Source organism: Salvelinus fontinalis, chromosome 7 (assembly GCF_029448725.1).
Source record: "Salvelinus fontinalis isolate EN_2023a chromosome 7, ASM2944872v1, whole genome shotgun sequence".
Taxonomy (NCBI): Eukaryota; Metazoa; Chordata; class Actinopteri; order Salmoniformes; family Salmonidae; genus Salvelinus; species Salvelinus fontinalis.
In genome coordinates, this window is record NC_074671.1 from 31,441,472 (window position 1) to 31,461,820 (window position 20,349).

At 42.3% G+C, this 20,349-nt stretch overlaps 1 protein-coding gene across 1 annotated transcript in view; it reads left to right on the forward strand.

The window, feature by feature from the left end:
• malrd1 (MAM and LDL receptor class A domain containing 1) overlaps window positions 1-20,349 on the forward strand; it is a 132,021-nt gene that overhangs the window by 94,143 nt on the left and 17,529 nt on the right. The window contains exons 22-24 of the mRNA XM_055929156.1: window positions 11,479-11,662; window positions 17,567-17,695; window positions 17,925-18,086. Of these exons, the coding sequence (XP_055785131.1) occupies window positions 11,479-11,662; window positions 17,567-17,695; window positions 17,925-18,086 (475 nt within the window). The remainder of the gene's footprint in view (window positions 1-11,478; window positions 11,663-17,566; window positions 17,696-17,924; window positions 18,087-20,349) is intronic.

Here is a 20,349-nt window from a genome sequence, read left to right on the forward strand (position 1 = left end):
CAGATCCTGCAGCCAGGGTCCGGAACTCTAGCGCGTAATCCTGGGTGCTCCTCTTCTCCTGCCTAAGGTGGAACAGTCGTTCTCCCGCCGCTCGGCCCTCTGGAGGGTGGTCAAACACGGCACAAAAACGGCGGGTAAACTCTGGGTAGTGCTCCTTTGCTGAGTCTGGGCCATTCCAGACTGCGTTCGCCTACTCCAGAGCACGACCCGTGAGGCAGGAGACGAGGACACTCACCCTCTCCGCTCCCGAGGGAGTAGGTCTTACGGTGGCAAGGTACAGTTCCAGTTGAGGTAAGAACCCCTGGATCCCGCCGCCGCTCCATCATAATCCCTCGGGAGTGTAAGACGGAGCGCACTGGAGCCGGGGGATGGAGAGTCCTGGGCTGGAAGAGCCGAAGGTGGAGAGAGGAGACCACTCCTCTCCCATCGGTCCATTTGCTCCATCATTGAATCCATCGCCGATCCGATACGGTGGAGAACGGTGGTATGATGGAGCACCCGTTCCTCCATTCGTGGGAGAGGGTTGGCCGCTGCTCCTGCTGACTCCATTTTTTTGTTGGGGTGCGGGATTCTGTAAGGACTGGGTGTCGGAGTGCGAAGTCAAGCGCAGGAAACAGCAGGTGCAATAACAAATGTTCTTTTAATGAACACTGAGAAACTAGGCCACCCTTCTATACACTGGCTGTTCTCATAAAACAACCCCAGACACGGGGGGGAACGAAAACAGTCCAGTAACAACGTAGATCGAAACAAACACCACTCTTACCAACTAACAATCCCGCACAAAGAAACGGGCGGGCCGGCTGACTGATAAGCCCAACTAATTACAAACCTAATACAAAACAGGTGTAACCAATAAACACATAAGGAGGAGGAGAAAAGGATCAGTGGCAGCTAATAGGCCGGTGACGAGGACCGCTGAGCGCCACCCGAACTGGAAGGAGAGCCTGCCTCGGTCGGTGTTGTGTTACAGCCTACATCTAAAATTTATTAAATTGAGATTTTGTGTCACTGATCTACACACAATACCCCAAAATGTCAAAGTGGAATTATGTGTTTAGAAAGCTTACAAATGTATTAAAAATTAAAAGCTGAAATGTCTTGATAAGTATTTAACCCTTTTGTTATGACAGGCCTAAATAAGTTCAGGAGTAAAAATGTGCTTAACCTGTTTGGGCTGCAAACCCGATGTCGGAACGAAAATGACAACAGCTGCAGGGCGCGAAATTCAAAATCTATTTTTTTTAAATATTTAACTTTCACACATTAACAAGTCCAATACAGCATTTGAAAGATAAACATCTTGTCAATCCAGCCAACATGTCCGATTTTTTAAATGTTTTACAGAGAAAACACCACACATATTTATGTTAGCTCACCACCAAATACAAAAGTGGACAGACACGTATGATTATGATGTATGAATTATGATTCAAGTAGCATGCACAAGCCAACCGAAATAACCTAAAACCAACCTAAAGAACCCAGAAAGAAACTACCTCAGATGACAGTCATATAACATGTTACACAATAAATCTATGTTTTGTTCATAAAATGTGCATATTTTAGCTATAAATCAGTTTTACATTGATGCTACCATAAATGCTACAGTCTGAAATCAGACGGGAGTAGCCAGAGAAAATACAGACACCAACGTCAACTACTAATTACACCTCATAAAACATTTCAGAAAAACATATGGTGGATAGCTAATGAAAGACAGATATCGTGTGAATAGAGCCAATATTTCCGATTTTTGAAGTGTTTTACAGCGAAAACACAATATATCGTTATATTAGCTAACAACATAAATTAGCATAAGGCAGCATTGATTCTAGTCAAGCGCTAGCCTAGCACAGTTAGCACAGTTAGCATAGAACAGTTCGACAGATATATGAAAAAGCATCCCAAATTGGGTCCTTATCTTTGTTGATCTTCCATCAGAATGTTGTAACGGGGTCCAATGTCCAGTACAGTCTTTAGTTGGGTTCCAGAACGAAATATTTCCCTCTTTGGTTAGCAAGCACCACGGCTGTGCGGCGCTAATCTTTCTGTCTTCAAAAAATTCTTCCAAAACATCACGTCTAAAGTCCAGAATAAATTGCAATAATATAATTAAAGTATATTGAAAAAACATACTTTAGGATGATTTTGTGACGTATCAAATAATATCGTAGCAAGAGATCATATTCACCGTTATCGAGCTTCTTCCAGGAGCCGAGTCTAAATTCTGCCTCGCGCCCAAAATTTTCTTTTAACTGCGCAGGTCTCACAAGAAGGTGTGGTATTCAGTCCATGGACGAGATATTCGACTGCTTTCAAGTCTCACTTCCGCATTACATCCAGATGAAGGCGTATGACGTGTTTCTACGGTCCTAAGTGTCATGACCTTGTATAGACAAGGTCTTAAAGAGACACATCGCATTTTGGAAATCTCAATTCGGCTGGGAAAATGGCTGTAAAAATAGTTCTGTTCGACTTAGAGAAATAATTCAAACATTTTTAGAAACTATAGACTGTTATCTATCCAACAGTAGTAAATATATGCATATTGTAAAATAAAAAATTTCTTAAGAGGCCGTTTGAAAATGTGCACATATTTTCCAGTTTTTTCAATATTCACCCTGCAGCCTGAAGAAGTTTTAAGAACTCACATAATAAGTTGCGTGGACTCTGTGTGCAATAATAATGTTTATCATGATTTTTGAAGGACTGTCTCATCTCTGTACCCCACACATACAATGATCTGTAAGGTCCCTCAGTCGAGCAGTGAATTTCAAGCACAGATTCAACCAAAGTCCACAGAGTTTTTCCAACGGTTCGCAAAGAATGGCACATATTGATTGATGGGTAAAAAAAACACACACATTGAATATCCCTTTGAGCATGTTGGAGTTATTCATTACACTTTGGATGGTGTGTCAATACACCCAGACACAAAGAAGATACAGGCGTCCTTCCTAACTCCATTGCCGGAGTCGAAGGAAACCGCTCAGGGATCTAAAACAGTTACAGAGTTTAGTGGCTGTGGTAGGAGATAACTGAGGATGGATCAACATTGTAGTTACTCCACAATACTAACATAAATGACAGAGTAAAAAGAAGGAAGACTGTACAGAATAAAAATATTCCAAAACATGCATCCTGTTTGGAACGAGGCACTAAAGTAATACTGCAAAACATTACCTAAAACACAAGGCTGGAGTTTCTTACCAAGACGACATTGAATGTTCCTGAGTGGCCTAGTTACAGTTTTGTATTAAATTTGTAAATCTATAGCAAGACTTAAAAATGTCGGTCTAGCATTGATCAAGAACCAACTTGACAGAGCTTGAGGAATTTTAAAACGAATAATGGGCAAATATTGTACAATCCAGGTGTGCAAAGCTCTTAGAGACGTACCCAGAGAGACTCAGAGCTGTAAAGTAATTCAAATGTATTGACTCAGGGGGTTGAATACGTATCTAATCAAGATATATTAATGTTTGTTTTCCATACATTTTTCTTCCACTTCGGCATTACAGAGTATTTTGTGTAGGTTGTTGACAAAAAAAATTTAAATCAATTTTAACCCCACTTTGTAACACAACAAAATGTGGAAAAAGTCAAGGGGTGTGAAAACTTTCTGAAGGTACTGTATATACGGAATAGGGTGCCATTTGGGATCTAGACAAGGTCTTTCTGTTTAAATGATCCTACTAGAAGGGAAGCGATTGGGGGGGGGGGGGGGGGGGGGGGGCAGGTGGATCTCCATTTGCGTGTGACAACTGAGAGCTCTATCCTCAGTACCCACACCATCGGCCCAGACCTCTAAAAATCTATATTCCCTCTGTCTCAATCAGAGACGACAATTCAGTCCATTCCACTTTATCCTCACTTGTGTTCCAATTAGTCCACGATTAGGTGGTTTGGCAGCAAACTGGGAGGTGATACAGTATATTGTGTTTTTGCTTCAGTCCAACCAGTACTGTGATGGTGCCTGGAAAAGTGGTATACTCTACTTTTGCCAAACTGGAACACTGGAGATTAAACAAGACTGAATCCAAACATTACACTGTTGATTTTATGTGTATTTAAATGATTACAAGGGTTTGAGTGAGAGGTCTAACTGGTGTCTCCAAGTGGCCACACACGTCTCCAAACTGTGCACAGTTCCTAAGTAATTTCAATGCACTTTTATGACTTAAGGAAAGAGCCTTCAACTATAAGGTGCTTTTTTGACCTCTCCTAGCTTTGCCGTTGAGGAAATGAAGCAAGCACACTTGTAGTTGTTTGTTTGGAACACAGCCCTGCATCCCCACCATCACACGATAAAAAATGTTTTTTTGTGTGTTACAGCCTACATTTTAAATGATCTGATTATATGAATCATGAAATGTTATGGGAAACGGATAGTTAAATCCATATTCTGTATCCCCACCATCACACAATTAAAAAAACATTTGTGACCAACTTTTTATTCATTTGTAACGTTTAAATAGTTTTATGGGGGGATTGCAGGTACAAAAACAATCAATGAAATGCATACAAAGATTACCCCGACCGTTGCCATCCTCAGTCCCCATCCACTCTCCCACATCATCCCTCTCAAATCAAATCAAACTTTATTTGTCACATGCACCGAATACAACACGTGTAGATCTTACTGTGAAATGCTTAATTACAAGCCCTTAACCAACAGTGCAGTTTAAGAAGAGTTAAGAAAATATTTACCAAATAAACTAAAGTAAAAAATCATAAAAAGTAACACAATAAAATAACAATAACGAGGCTATATACTGTACAGGGGGTACCTGTACCGAGTCAGTGTGCGGGGGTATAGGTTAGTTGAGGTACAGTGGCAAGAAAAAGTGTGTGAACCCTTTAGAATTACCTGGATTTCTGCATAAATTGGTCATAAAATGTGATCTAATCTTCATCTAAGTCACAACAATAGACAAACACAGTCTGCTTAAACTAACAATTATATGTTTTCATGTTTTATTGAACACACCGTGTAAACATTCACAGTGCAGGGTGCAAAAAGTATGTGAATTTAATAATGATTTCAGTATCCCTGCATTTAAGTCCCCGGCTACTAGGAGCGCTGTCTCTCCATGAGCGTTTTCCTGTTTGCTTATGGTGGAATACAGCTCATTCAGTGCGGTCTTAGTGCCAGCATCAGTCTGTGGTGGCATGTAGACAGCTACGAAAAAACAGATGAAAACTCTCTTGGTAGATAGTGTGATCTACAGCTTATCATGAGGTACTCTACATCAGGCGAGCAAAACCTCGGAGACTACCTTAAATATCGTGCACCAGCTGTTATTTACAAAAATATATAGTCCGCCGCCACTTTCGGTTACTGGCCCAACGCTCTAACCACTAGGCTACCTGTCGCACCAAATATAGGAGACCCTCAGGGGTGCGTGCTCAGTCCCCTCCTGTACTCCCTGTTCACTCATGACTGCGCGGCCAGGCACGACTCCAACACCATCATTAAGTTTGCAGATGACTCAACAGTGGTAGGCCTGATCACCGAAAACAACGAGAAAGCCTATGGGGAGGAGGTCAGAGACCTGGCCGTGTGGTGCCAGGACAACAACCTCTCCCTCAACGTGATCAAGACAAAGGAGATGATTGTGGACTACAGGAAAAGGAGAACTGAGCACGCCCCCATTCTCATCGACGGGGCTGTAGTGGAGCAGGTTGAGAGCTTCAAGTTTCTTCGTGTCCACATCACCAACAAACTAACATGGTCCAATTACACCAAGACAGTCTTGAAGATGGCATGACAAAACCTACTCCCCCTCAGGAGACTGAAAAGATTTGTCATGGGTCCTCAGATCCTCAAAAGGTTCTACAGCTGCACCATCGAGAGCATCCTGACTGGTTGCATCACCGTCTGGTATGGTAACTGCTCTGCCTCCGACCGCAAGGCACTACAGAGGGTAGTGTGTATGGCCCAGTACATCACCGGGGCCAAGCTTCCTGCCATCCAGAAAGCCTATAAAATTGTCAGAGACTCCAGCCACCCTAGTCATAGACTGTTCTCTCTGCTACCGCACGGCAAGCAGTGCTGGCGCACAAAGTCTAGGTCTAAGAGGTTTCTAAACAGCTTCTACCCCCAAGCCATAAGACTCCTGAACATCTAATCAAATGGCTACCCAGACTACTTGAATTGCCACCCCCCCCCCCCCTTTTACGCTGCTGCTACTCTCTGTTATTATCTATGCATAATTCACTTTAATAACTCTACCCACATGTAAATATTACCTCAATTACCTCGACTAACCGGTGCCCCCGCACATTGACTCTGTACCAGTACAGCTGCTCTTAAAGTAACAAATAATTAATGTATTTTTCTTTTCTTTTTTTTTCTGAAAATTGCATTGTTGGTTAAGGGCTTGTAAGTAAGCATTTCACTGTAAGGTCTACACCTGTTGTATTCGACGCATGTGACAAATAAAATTTGATTTGCTCAGGCTTATCAGACAAACAGATGATGTAATTTTAATGCACGTAGAATGGAGTCATGAGTGTGTGTTCCGTGGCAAATTTTCTTCACAATACCAAAAACATAGACTTGTTCTGTTTAGGACAACCCAGGGTATAACCCATGTCATCCTTGTATCTGTACATTAAACATAGCAATCATAGTAAATTACATCCCACTGGCAGAGAAGTCAATTCAACGTCTATTCCACTTTGTTTCTGCTTAATTTCATTGAAATGACTTGGATAAAACGTTAATTCAACCAGTGTGTGCCCAGTGGGATAAGTTTTCAAATATGGAAATGTGAAGTGCACATTTGGATGTGTGGTTTGCTTGTATGCCATCAAAGTGGTATTTATTATAATTCTCCAACGTCTAATCTTTCAGAACACATTGACTCCTCTCAATTTACAGCATTTCCCTCACTCTGACCGCAACAAATGTGCAAAAGTTGCCCAATTAGCAGAAGGGATGGGGGCATCTTCTTGTGACACGCGGTGCTCAAGTTTATAAGGATGTCAGTCAAAACCCATACAGCGATGTGAAGCGGAAACCTGAGCTCTGACGTCATGTATAGCATGTTACTGTACAGCCTCTGCGTTCCAATGTCGGCAAGCTTTACACCACCCCAGCGGAAGCTTGGTATTGCGCATGGTGATCTTAGGCTTGTGTGCGGCTGCTCCGCCATGGAAACCCATTTCATGAAGCTCCCGACGAACAGTTATTGTGCTGATGTTGCTTCCAAAGGTAGTTTGTGTTGCAAACGAGGACAGACGATTTTTACGCACTATGTGGTTCAGTACTCGTGGTCCCGTTCTGTGAGCTTGTGTGGCCTACCACTTCGCGGCTCAGCCGTTGTTGCTTCTAGACGTTTCCACTTCACAATAACAGCACATACAGTTGACCGGGGCAGCTCTAGCAAGGCAGACATTTGACAAACTAACTTGTTGGAAAAGTGGCATCCTATGACGGTGCCATGTTGAAAGTCACTGAGTTCTTCAGTAAGGCCATTCTACTACCAATGTTTGTATATGGAGATTGCATGGCTGTGTGCTTGATTTGATACACCTATCAGCAACGGGTGTGGCTGAAATAGCCAAATCCACTAATTTGAAGGGGTGTCCATATACTTTTGTAAAATATTAAATAAAATATTGTTTAAATCTTTTGGTGTGCATAAATAAAATCACTCACTGTCCGGTTTTGGTCCTCAGGCCACCTTTTGCCGACTCCTGGCTTACAGTGCACTTGTGATGGCAGAGTTTGCAAAACAAATGCCCTCTGGATTGACACAAATCATCATGATATCAATCTGCCGTTGTAGGCCTACTCTGCAGATAACATTAAATTGGGACGTTTTTTTTGTTGAAACAGTGCGTGATGACTGTATTGTGCAAGGCAATGATTCAACCAAGACATCGGACCAAACTTTTTCAATTACTGGTTTGCATACCCAGAGCAGAGCGGCACATTTTGCTCTTATTTGTAATCAGAGGGCTGAAATAAATATTATGCATGCCAGTCTCTCTTGGCTAAGAGTTGAGGAGAGACTGACTGCATCACTTCTTCTTTTTATAAGAAACATTAATGTGTTGAAAATCCCAACTTGTTTGCATAGTCAACTTACACACAGCTCTGACACACACACTTACCCCACCAGACATGCCACCAGGGGTCTTTTCACAGTCCCCAAATCCAGAACAATTTCAAGAAAGCGTACAGTATTATATAGAGCCCTAATTGCATGGAACTTCCTTCCATCTCATATTTCTCAAATAAACAGCAAACCTGGTTTAAAAAAACAGATAAATGTCAAGTACTTCTAGACGTAGTGAGTGGAGGAGTCAGGCGCAGAGAGCAGGGTAGTAGATACGTGGATAGTTTATTCCCAAAGCAACAGTGTCGGTCAACGCCACACACACGGGCGCAAAAATACCCAGTCCAAAACAACACGACGAAACGGTTCGGGAAAAAATAACATCCACAGAAATCACACAAAAGCCGGCGGGCCTATCGGGTTTAAATAGCCCAAAACCAAAACCTAAACAAGAAACAGGTGCAACTAATCAGACAACACTAAATGAAACAGAAAAGGGGATCGGTGGCAGCTAGTAGGCCAGTGACGACTACGACCGAGCGCCGCCCGAACAGGAAGAGGCACCATCTTCGGCAGGATTCGTGACAATAAAGCAACACCTCGCGGCACCACGCCTTAGTTTGTGTGTTTGTGTGTATGCATTGATATGTAGGCTATGTGTGCCTTTCATTTTTTTGAAACGTAGTTCTGTTCTTGTCTATTGATGTTCTGTATTATGTCATTCTGTATTATGTTTCTTGTTTAAGGTGGACCCCAGGAAGAGTAGCTGCTGCTTTTGCAACAGCTAATGGGGACCCTAATAAAATACCACAATACCAAATACCCATTGTTCCCTTAGTTAGCAATAACTGGTTGATTTCATAAGCTGAGATGTCTTTCCCACCTACTCTACTGGCTACCGATGTCGTTCTTTAAGATGCTCCATGCTACAACCTAAACTAATTGTTTTAATCTACACACAATATCCCATAATCACAAATCACATTTGCATAAGTATTCAGACCCTTTACTCAGTACTTTGTTGAAGCCACTTTTGGGAGCGATTACAGCCTTGAGTCTTCTTGGGTATGACGCTTCAAGCTTGGCACACCTGTATTTGGAGAGTTTCTCCCATTATTCTCTGCAGATCCTCTCAGGCTCTGTCAGGTTGGATCGGGAGCGTCGTTGCACAGCTATTTTCAGGTCTCTCCATCTCTCTATACTTTGCTCTGCTCATCTTTCCCTCGATCCTGTGCCTTTACTGAAGAGTGGCTTCTGTCTGGCCACTCTACCATAAAGGCCTGATTGGTGGAGTGCTACAGAGATGGTTGTCCTTCTGAAAGGTTATCCCATCTCCACAGAGGAACTCTGGAGCTTTGTCAGAGTGACCATCGGGTTCTTGGTCACCTCCCTGACCAAGGCCCTTCTCCCCCAATTGCTCAGTTTGACACTGATTGCTCAGTTTGAATTCTAGCTAGGTGGCTAATGTTAGCTGGCTTGCTAACGTTATCTAGGCTAGAGGTTAGGGTTAAGTTTAGGAGTAAGGTTAAAGGGTTAAGGTTAGGGTTAAGGGAAGGGTTGGCTAAAACGATTCAGGTTAAGGTTAGGTGGAAAGTTAGCTAAAATGGTTAGGGTTAGGGGAAGGGTTTGCTAGCATACTAAGTAGTTGCAAAGTAGCTAAAAAGTAGTAAGTAGTTGAAAAGTTGCTCATTTGGTAAAATGCTAAAGTTGTCCGTGATGAGATTCAAACTCGCAACCTTCTGGTTGCTAGACGTTCACATTATACGCCCACCCATCTACCCCGAACAACCACCCTCCTTTCGTTTTTGCCTTAAGTAACCACCTGTTTTATGTAACCATACCAAACGTAACATTTCATACTAAATGGAGTGCCTTGGATTTACGTACAGAATAATACTGAACGCTCTAAGACCAGGTTGCACAACCAGTTGAGAACGGCCCTCTCTTGCTACTTGACCCTAAAACTAGGCTACGTTGCTTTGCGATGTGTTGGCTACTTTGTGCATGAGTTCTCTATTGTACTACATAATTGATACAGCGTACTGTATACATCCACTACACTACTTTGATATGCATCAATCCTACTGCATAAAAGGGGTAATATAGGATTAGTATATCGATTTTTGTTGAGTTTTAAGTGGAGTGACCACTGAATCCCAAATTACCCCTTTAATCGCAGAGGGACGAAAAAATAAGCCCATAAGCATAATTAGGCCTGCTTGGACAACTGAATGGGATTCTTTATTACTGTGTGGGTGGAGCAAATATAAGAAACAACAAATACTAATGTATCTATAATCTAACATAGTTCATTAAGACAGAATAACTAGGGCCAAGAGATTTTCCTGGACACTTCACCTATTATAACGTAGGGTATGAGGAACACCTCTTGTCCCTAAACTAACATTAACACGTTTAATGACATTTTGCCTGATTTGACTGGGGAGGTGTCCAACTGCAACTCCACAGCATTATGCTCAAAACCCGATCATCTAGCCTGTCGTGATATACAGTACCCCGCTCTAAGTCGCATTCATCATTTCAGCTTTATTAGATAGCATTCATTGCCTCTGCAGTGCCATGGGAAAAGACAGAAAGGATTTACCAACTAATGCCATTTGGCCTGGCTTTTAATCTGTTCCATATGTGGCATGAGTCTAATACATTAAAGATGACTGGGGTTGAGTCCCAAATGGCACCCTATTCCTTAAAGGGCAGACTACTTTTGACCAGAGCCCTATGGAATAGGGTGCGATTTGAGACTCAGCCTGGGAGAGAACCGTCCCGTTACAGATTTAATAGGAGGTCTAAGGGCAAGAGCATTTATTACTGTGATGTTATGCTAATGTGACTATAATGACTCTTCTTAAATGACCTCCGTGCTACTCAGCGGCGGAAAGCGTTCCATAACTCGTCCTCAATTCAATGCGACCTCATATTCTGTACTCCTCCATACTGTATGTGATTGAATGATCTGGGCTCTGTATGATTACATTACGGAATAATCAGCAGTGCTGTATATTTTCATATAAATCACTTTTGAATGACTCAGAGTAGGTCATTTATATACAGTATATAGGTTATAGAACAGGGCTCTCAAACCCTGTTCCTGGCGAACTACCCTCCTGTAGGTTTTTGTTTCAACCCCAGTTGTAACTAACCTGATTCAGCTTATCAACCAGCTAATTATTCGAATCAGGTGTGCGAGATTAGGGTTGGAGCGAAAACCTCCGGGACGGTAGCTCTCCAGGAACAGGGTTGGAGAGCCTTGCGGTAGAAGAATCAATGTACAGCGTCCATATTATGACAGCCTCAGCAGGAGTACTTAATATGGACAGCGTGCCAATGTATGCTATGGAACATTGTGTTTGACCTCTCTACGCCTGACCTCTCCACCTCTCCACAGACTGAGAACAATGGGGTGACGGAGGTGTGGAACAAGACGGGGAACCAGGGGGAGGAGTGGAACCGGGCGGAGGTTCCCCTGCGGAAGTTGAGGAACTTTGAAGTGATCTTCGAGGGGATACGCTCCAGAGACGTGAGCGGAGGTGCTGCACTGGATGACCTCCAGTTCACAGACTGTGACCCCAGTAAGTGAGCCATGCATCCACAACGTGAACGTATACGGTATAACAGGTTCTACGGCGTCCATATTAGGACAGCCTCAGTCTCATCAGGACTTATATCACATCTTTATATATCTCGTATTAATCTCTGTTTTATATGTTAGTACACACATGTCAGGTGTGTACTGTTTTTCTCTGGAATCTCCTATCAGGATTGGATTTGTTACTCCTTGTGCTAGGAGTTACTCCTAGAGTTACTCTTGGTACTGACACAGTTCTGCAATGCACAATGGAACTTTCTCTTGGAAAGGCTCGCTCTAGTCTTGTCTTTGAAGATGTTCTGGACACAGAACATGACTCTAAAAACCATTACCCCAAGAAGCAGGGATTAAAATGTACAAGTTAATTAGAATTGAACAGAAGTTCATTGGCTAGTTCCTACGAAGCTCCCGGGATCCTCTGACAACGTGGAAATAAATATATAATTCCCTGGCATGAAAATAAATTGAATTCGTTTTAAGTCATGTCAGATTCTATGCCTTGAAATTGGAGTTGAACCCATTGAAATCTGTAGAGAAAAGCAACAAAAGGCCAGACTAGCACCTGAGGCTAGATTCACTTTTAATAATGTGGATAAAAGACATTCAAGTAGTCCAGCAGCGTTTAAATGCGCATCTCTCTTCAAATCAAATAAAATCAAGATGTATTGGAAAGCGTACACATATTTGCAGGTGTTATGGCAGGTGTAGCAAAATGCTTATGTTACTAGCTCCAACAGTGCAGTAGAATGTCTTGCAAATACAATACAAATCCTCAAATAATAAAACAAATCTAATCAAGAAATAACTATCTAGGTAGATACACTATAAATACAGAAGTATTTCAGCCACACCCATTGCTGACAGGTGTATAAATCAAGCACACAACCATGCAATCTCCACAGACAAACATTGGCAGTAGAATGGCCTTACTGAAGAGCTCATTTCAACGTGGCACCGTCATAGGATGCCACCATTCCAAAAAGTCAGTTCGTCAAATTTCTGCCCTGATAGAGCTGCCCTGGTCAACTGTAAGTGTTGTTATTGTGAATTAGAGACGTCTAGGAGCAACAACGGCTCAGCTGAAGTGCCACACAAGCTCACAGAACGGCACTGCCGAGTGCTGAAGTGCGTAAAAATCGCCTGTCAACACAAGAACTGTTCGTCAGGGAGCTTCATGAAATGGGTTTCCATGGCCGAGCAGCTGCACACAAGCTGCTCGCAAAATCACCAGGCGTAATGCCAAGCATTGGCTGGAGTGGTGTAAAGCTCGCCACCATTGGACTCTGGAGCAGTGGAAACGCATTCTCTGGAGTGATGATTCACGCTTAACCATCTGGTAGTCCGACGGACGAATCTGGGTTTAGCGGATGCCAGGAGAACGCTACCTGCTCAAATGTGTAGTGCCAACACTAAAGTGTGGTGGAGGAGGAATAATGGTCTGGGGCTGTTTTTCATGGTTCGGGGCTAGGCCCCTTAGTTCCAGCGAATGGAAATCTTAACGATGCATCATACAATGACATTCTAGACAATTCTGTGCTTCCAACTTTGTGGCAACAGTTTGGGGAAGGCCCTTTCCTGTTTCAGCATAACAATGCCCCCATGCACAAAGCGAGGTCCATACAGAAATGGTTTGTCGAGATCGGTGTGGAAGAACTTGACTGGCCTGCACAGAGCCCTGACCTCAACCCCATCGAAGACCTTTGAGATGAATTGGAATGCCGACTGCGAGCCTAATTGCCCAACATCAGTGCCCAACCTCACTAATGCGCTTGTGGCTGAAAGAAAGCAAGTCCCTGCAGCAATGTTCCAACATCTAGTGGAAAGCCTTCCCAGAAGAGTGGAGGCTGTTATAGCAGCAAAGGGGGGACCAACTCCACATTAATGCCCATGATTTTGGAATGAGATGCTCAATGAGCAGGTGTCCACATACTTTTGTGGCCACCTTTTTATTAAATGTATTTAATTTAACCTTTATTTAAACTAGGCAAGTCAGTTAAGAACACATTCTTATTTACAATGACAGCCTGCCCCGGCTGATGCAGCCTGGATTTGAACCAGGTAATGCAGTGTCTTAGACCGCTGTATCACTCGGGAGCCCACCTGCATACAGGTGTCCACATACAAGTGTCCACATACCTTTGGTCATGTAGTGTAGTGTACCTTAAAAAATGGTTATGGTGCATTCAAATTGCCAAATGCAAAACGCATATGTGTTCGTTGTCCATAGCTTATGCCTTCCCATACCATAACCCGACCTCCACCATGGGCGAGAATTTACAACGTTAACATCACCAAACCGCTTGCCCTCCCAATGTCATACACACGGTCTGCGGTTATGAGGCCGGTTGAACGTACTGACAAATTCTCTAAAACGACGTTGGAGGCGGCTTATGTTAGAGAAATGAACATGCAATTCTCTGGCAACAGCTCTGGTGGACATTCCTGCAGTCAGCATTCCAATTGCACGCTCCCTCAAAACTTGAGACATCTGAGGCATTGTGTTGTGTTACAAAATTACACATTTTAGAGTGGCCTTTTATTGTCCCAAACACAAGGTGCACCTGTGTAATGATCAGGCTGTTTAATCAGCTTCTTGACACGCCACACCTGTTAGGTGGTTGGATGATCTTGGCAATGGAGAAATATGACAGTCTGACACACTCAACACACCGGCTGCTGTGTGAGGAATATAAGCCACCTGCTTGAATCTGTAACACCCCCCACCACCAGACACATCATCAAAACCAACATCAAAACAGCTTAATTTTCTCAGATTAAATCAGTTATTTAGTAGTATTGATATGGGGAAAAGATAATAGTGTAGTAGTATAACCAAGAGAATAGTGTAGTAGGATAACCAAGATACTAGTGTAGTAGTATAACCAAGATACTAGTGTAGTAGTATAACCAAGATACTAGTGTAGTAGTATAACCAAGATAATAGTGTAGTAGTATAACCAAGAGAATAGTGTAGTAGTATAACCAAGAGAATAGTGTAGTAGTATAACCAAGAGAATAGTGTCGTAGTATAACCAAGATAATAGTGTCGTAGTATAACCAAGAGAATAGTGTAGTAGTATAACCAAGAGAATAGTGTAGTAGTATAACCAAGAGAATAGTGTAGTAGTATAACCAAGAGAATAGTGTAGTAGTATAACCAAGAGAATAGTGTAGTAGTATAACCAAGAGAATAGTGTAGTAGTATAACCAAGATAATAGTGTAGTAGTATAACTAAGAGAATAGTGTAGTAGTATAACCAATAGGATAGTGTAGTGAGTATAACCAAGAGAATAGTGTAGTAGTATAACCAAGAGAATAGTGTAGTAGTATAACCAAGAGAATAGTGTAGTAGTATAACCAAGAGAATAGTGTAGTAGTATAACCAAGAGAATAGTGTAGTGAGTATAACCAAGAGAATAGTGTAGTAGTATAACCAAGAGAATAGTGTAGTAGTATAACCAAGATAATAGTGTAGTAGTATAACCAAGATAATAGTATAGTAGTATAACCAATAGAATAGTGTAGTAGTATAACCAAGAGAATAGTGCAGTAGTATAACTAAGATAATAGTATAGTAGTATAACCAAGAGAATAGTGTAGTAGTACAACTAAGAGAATAGTGTAGTAGTATAACCAATAGGATAGTGTAGTAGTATAACTAAGAGAATAGTGTAGTAGTAAAACCAAGAGAATAGTGAAGTAGTATAACTAAGAGAATAGTGTAGTAGTATAACCAATAGGATAGTGTAGTAGTATAACCAAGAGAATAGTGTAGTAGTATAACCAAGATAATAGTGTAGTAGTATAACCAAGAGAATAGTGTAGTAGTATAACCAAGAGAATAGTGTAGTAGTATAACCAAGATAATAGTGTAGTAGTATAACCAAGAGAATAGTGTAGTAGTATAACCAAGAGAATAGTGTAGTAGTATAACCAAGAGAATAGTGTAGTAGTATAACCAAGAGAATAGTGCAGTAGTATAACCAAGAGAATAGTGTAGTAGTATAACCAATAGGATAGTGTAGTAGTATAACCAAGAGAATAGTGTAACCAAGAGAATAGTGTAGTAGTATATTCAAGTAGGTCCTTCCCCATTTCAGCTTGCTTCCGTTTGGTTCCTACTGAATACAACCCTGTTGTAACGCCATTGCTTTTCATTAGGAGGCTCTGCTACAGATAGGTATTCCACATTAGGTCAACCTTACATTAAGCAGGGGCTGGCAGGGGGCTTTGCAATGTGTGGCAACTGTCCAGACCCCTGCAATGCTCCCTCCAACACACAGACGCACACACTTTCATCAAACAAGCTTTATTAACTCAAACCCAGTCTGCTCTCAAATTGCTCATACTCTCATTTTTCAGGTTCTATAGACGTTGAATTAAAATAGTCAGGTTTGTCTTTGCTTATCAACGTGCAACTGGGTTTTTTCTTGTTTCTGTAGCCTTGATGGAGGTGCCTTCAGAAAGTATTCACACTCCTCGACTTTTTCCACATTTTGTTGTGTTACAAATTGCGCTTAAAATTGATTTATTTGCCCTTTTTCTTATCTACACAGAATACTCTGTAATGTCAAAATGGAAAAACATATTATAATTTTTTAAAAGATTTATGAAAAATAACACACTAATATTGATTAGATATGTATTCAACCTCCTGAGTCAAAACATGTTAGAATCACCTTTGGCAGCGATTACAGCTGTGAGTCTGTTGGGATAAATCTCTAAGAGTTTTGCACACCTGGATTGTACAATATTTGCCCATTTATTATTTTTTAAACTCTTTAAGCGCTGTCAAGTTGGTTGTTGACCATTGCTAGACAACCATTTTCAATACTTCCCATAGATTTTCAAGACGATTTATGTCTGTAACTAGGCCACTCAGGAACATTCATCGTCATCTTGGTAAGCAACTCCAGTGTATATTTGGCCTTGTGTTTTAGGTTATTGTCGTGCTGAAAGTGAATTTGTCTCCCAGTGTCTGTTGGAAAGCAAATAGAACCAGGTTGTCCTCTAGGATTTTGCCTGTACTTTGCTCTATTATTTATTTTTATCCTAAAAAACTCCCTAGTCCTTGCCGATGACAAGCATACCCATAACATGATTTAGCCACCACCATGAGTATTACTTTCGTACCTTAATGCAAACAGGAGTTATGTTTTTGAATATTTTTATTCTGTACACACTTCTTTTCACTCTTTAATTTACAGTGCCATCAGAAAGTATTCATACCCTTGACTTATTCCACATTTTGTTGTGTTTCAGAGTTCAAAATGAATAAAAAATACAATAATTTGCATCCATCAACGCACAATACCCCGTAATGACAAAGTCAATTTTTGGGGGGGGAATCTTTGCAAATTTATTGAAATCTAAATTACGGAAATATCTAATTTACATAGATATTCACCCCCCTCAATAATTTGTACAAGCACCTTTGACATACACACACACCTCTGATCCACCTGATCCACCTGATCCACCAAGTCTCTCGTGTTCTGTACTCCCTCTTCTCAAACAAGTGGCTGAGCTGCAGGAGGATACTTTGATTGTAGTCCTAGTTTGTTGTTGCGTAACCGGTCCTGAATTTAACACAGAGGTGTGTGCGTTGCTCTGTAGGCTTCCTAGCTGCTCAAATTCTCTGGCACACACCTTGAGAACACTGTCATCCAGAGCGTCACCTCATCTCAGCACACACTCTCTGATTCTTATTCAGGAACATTGTCTTTTGATCCGCTATGGGGGGTTGTTCGTTCAGCTTGGTAGTTGGCTCACAGCAGAAACAGCCTCTAACAGAGGAAACAGCAACGGCTTTCTTGTTATGAGGAAAGACATCAGTGTATGGTTTGAACGTGTGCACGCGTGTTTGTGTGTCTGTGTGTGGTCCAGGTGCAATGGTGCCAGCGTCATGTCCGGCGGTCACAGACTTTGTTTGCCAGAGCGGTGATTGCATCGAGTCCCACCTGGTGTGTGACAGCAAGGCCGACTGTGCAGACGAGTCGGATGAGGTAGACTGTGGTGAGTAGAGCTAGCTCTGGTCCAGGGCGTTACGTGCGGCTTGCTGATGGCTCAGCGTCAGCAAGCCGCAGGTAACGCCCTGGACCAGAACTAGGGAGTACTGAACTATACAATAGAGAGCTATTAAGGAGTCATCTGCAACTTTGCTATTTCTTTGCCCTCTCTGTCTTTCTCTCTTTCTCGCTGTCTCGCTCTTCCTCCCTCTTCCCAATCTCTCTCTCGCTCCCAGGCCACATTGTAGGCCTACCAGGTGCCTGTAACTTTGACATGCCAAAGGACATGTGGGAGGAGATCTGCCAGCTGACTCAGGACCCTGATGATGACCTTGACTGGAGGATTGGTCAGAGGAGAGACACCCCAGGAACTGGACCCCCCTTTGACCACAGCCCTGGTCAGTACTGCCCTCCTTGGACATTGATATTTTACTGACCACGCTCTGAAAAAAGCTGGGTTAAAATTTGGTAACCCAGCGCTGGGTAAATATTGGACAGAACACACGCTTGGTTATTTTGACTCAGCCAGTTGGGTTGCGTGAATATCCCAACCTGTTGGGTTGTTGGGATTACCCAAACATGGGTTAATTTAACCATCAATTAAGATATATCACTTTCATGCTGGGCTGACCCAGCAGCTGGGTCTTTTTAATGCAATGTCATTTACAGGAGGCATGGCTTATTAGGGGCGTGGCTTTCAGATAGTTATTTTTTGCCACCCGTGAGAGTAAATGTCATTCTTGATCATCACGTTAAGTCGGTACAGTGCAAATTTCAATTTTCTATTCAATACTTTTTATACCTTATATATTCTAATGTTATATTAGTAACATCATTATTTACATATTGTAACAAAGTGGTAAATATCCCAACATTGGGATTGCATTGGCTTTTATGGAACTTCATTAAAGCTACCAAACTGTCAGTGTTCAACCTGAACGTATGTTAACAATATAACAGAACAGATGAACCGCCCTCTGAAAGCCACACCTTTAGTTTTCTGATCTGAACAGAAGGGTCATATCTCAACAACCCGGCAAGAACAACCCAAAGAAAACAACCCAACTAATGTCCCCAATGCATGCAACCCAGCATTTGTTCTGAGTGCACATGGTCTGAACAGGTAGAATAGCATATAACTTGAGTTGTTCCGGACCAAATGACCTGAAGAGGACGAATAGGCTGTAACTAACAGATCACATGTCCAGGGAAAACTCTGGGTTCTATACCACTACAGTAGTGGGATGCGTCCCAAATGCGTCCCACCCTATTTCATATACAGTGCTCTACTTTTGACCAGGACCCTATTTTCCCTGGTCCAAGTAGTGCACTACAAAAGGGAACAGGGTGCTATTTGGGACACAGCCATCGAGTATCATTCTGCCTGTGTGCCTGAGTTCAGGGAGTCCATTACTTATTAGTTCTGTATACCACACAGAATGCAATCTTCTGTGGCTGGTTTTAAGACGCTCCCAAAGCATTGGACCAGATTGACAATGTTCCTGTGGCAATGAGAGGATTTCCGCACCGGAAATTCAGGCATTCTTCCGTTTATTAGGAATCTAAAGGGGTATTTACAGCTGTTTGGATTGTGTCCTGTTAAAAAAAAAACACAGCTACCCAGGCTAGTGTTAGCCTGGAAGAGTGTGTGTGTGTGTGTGTGTGTGTGTGTGTGTGTGTGTGTGTGTGTGTGTGTGTGTGTGTGTGTGTGTGTGTGTGTGTGTGTGTGTGTGTGTGTGTGTGTGTGTGTGTGTGTGTGTGTGTGTGTGTGTGTGTGTGTGTGTGTGTGTGTGTGTGTGTGACTTTCTATGCCTGTCTGTGTGTGTTTATGTGTGCTGGGTCACACACACCAAGTAGAAAGCCGACCTTTACACCATCCAATGATGCATTACATCACAATAAGTCGACCCATGAACTCTACAAGGACAATCGTTGTTATAGTGGAACACATTCATCCAGAATGTATAGCATATTGTGGCCACAAACTATTCCCTTAGGGCTCTGGTCAAAGGTAGTGCACTATATAGGGAATAGTGTATGGACACAAAATGCTATACATTCTGGATGAATGTGTTCCACTATAACAACGATTGTAGGTTGCCATTTGGGACGTAGCTCATAGTGACTGGCCACCCAACTCATTGATCGTGGAGATGAATGTGGACACCAGGCTCTGTGGCACAGGCTGACCTTATGATCTCACTGGGGAGGCAGATCAATGGGCCTAGCCAGCTGTATCACATACACACAGTCAGGCAACACACACACACACACACACACACACACACACACACACACACACACACACACACACACACACACACACACACACACACACACACACACACACACACACACACACACACACACACACACACACACACACACACACACACACACACACACACACACACACACACACACACACTGCTTAGATACTCTACAATAGAGAATAGAGAGAATGCAGAACATCACACAAAGAAAATGGGTAACACACACAGTGAGTGGTGGACCTCTCTTAGTTCCACCATCAGAATGGTAGGGGTGGAGAGGACATGCATCCCCTAGTCATGCATTAGCTGATTAACCGTTGCATTTAAAAGCTGATTAAAAGTTTAGAAGACAATAAAAAACCAGCACACAGCTCTTTCCTAGAATGAA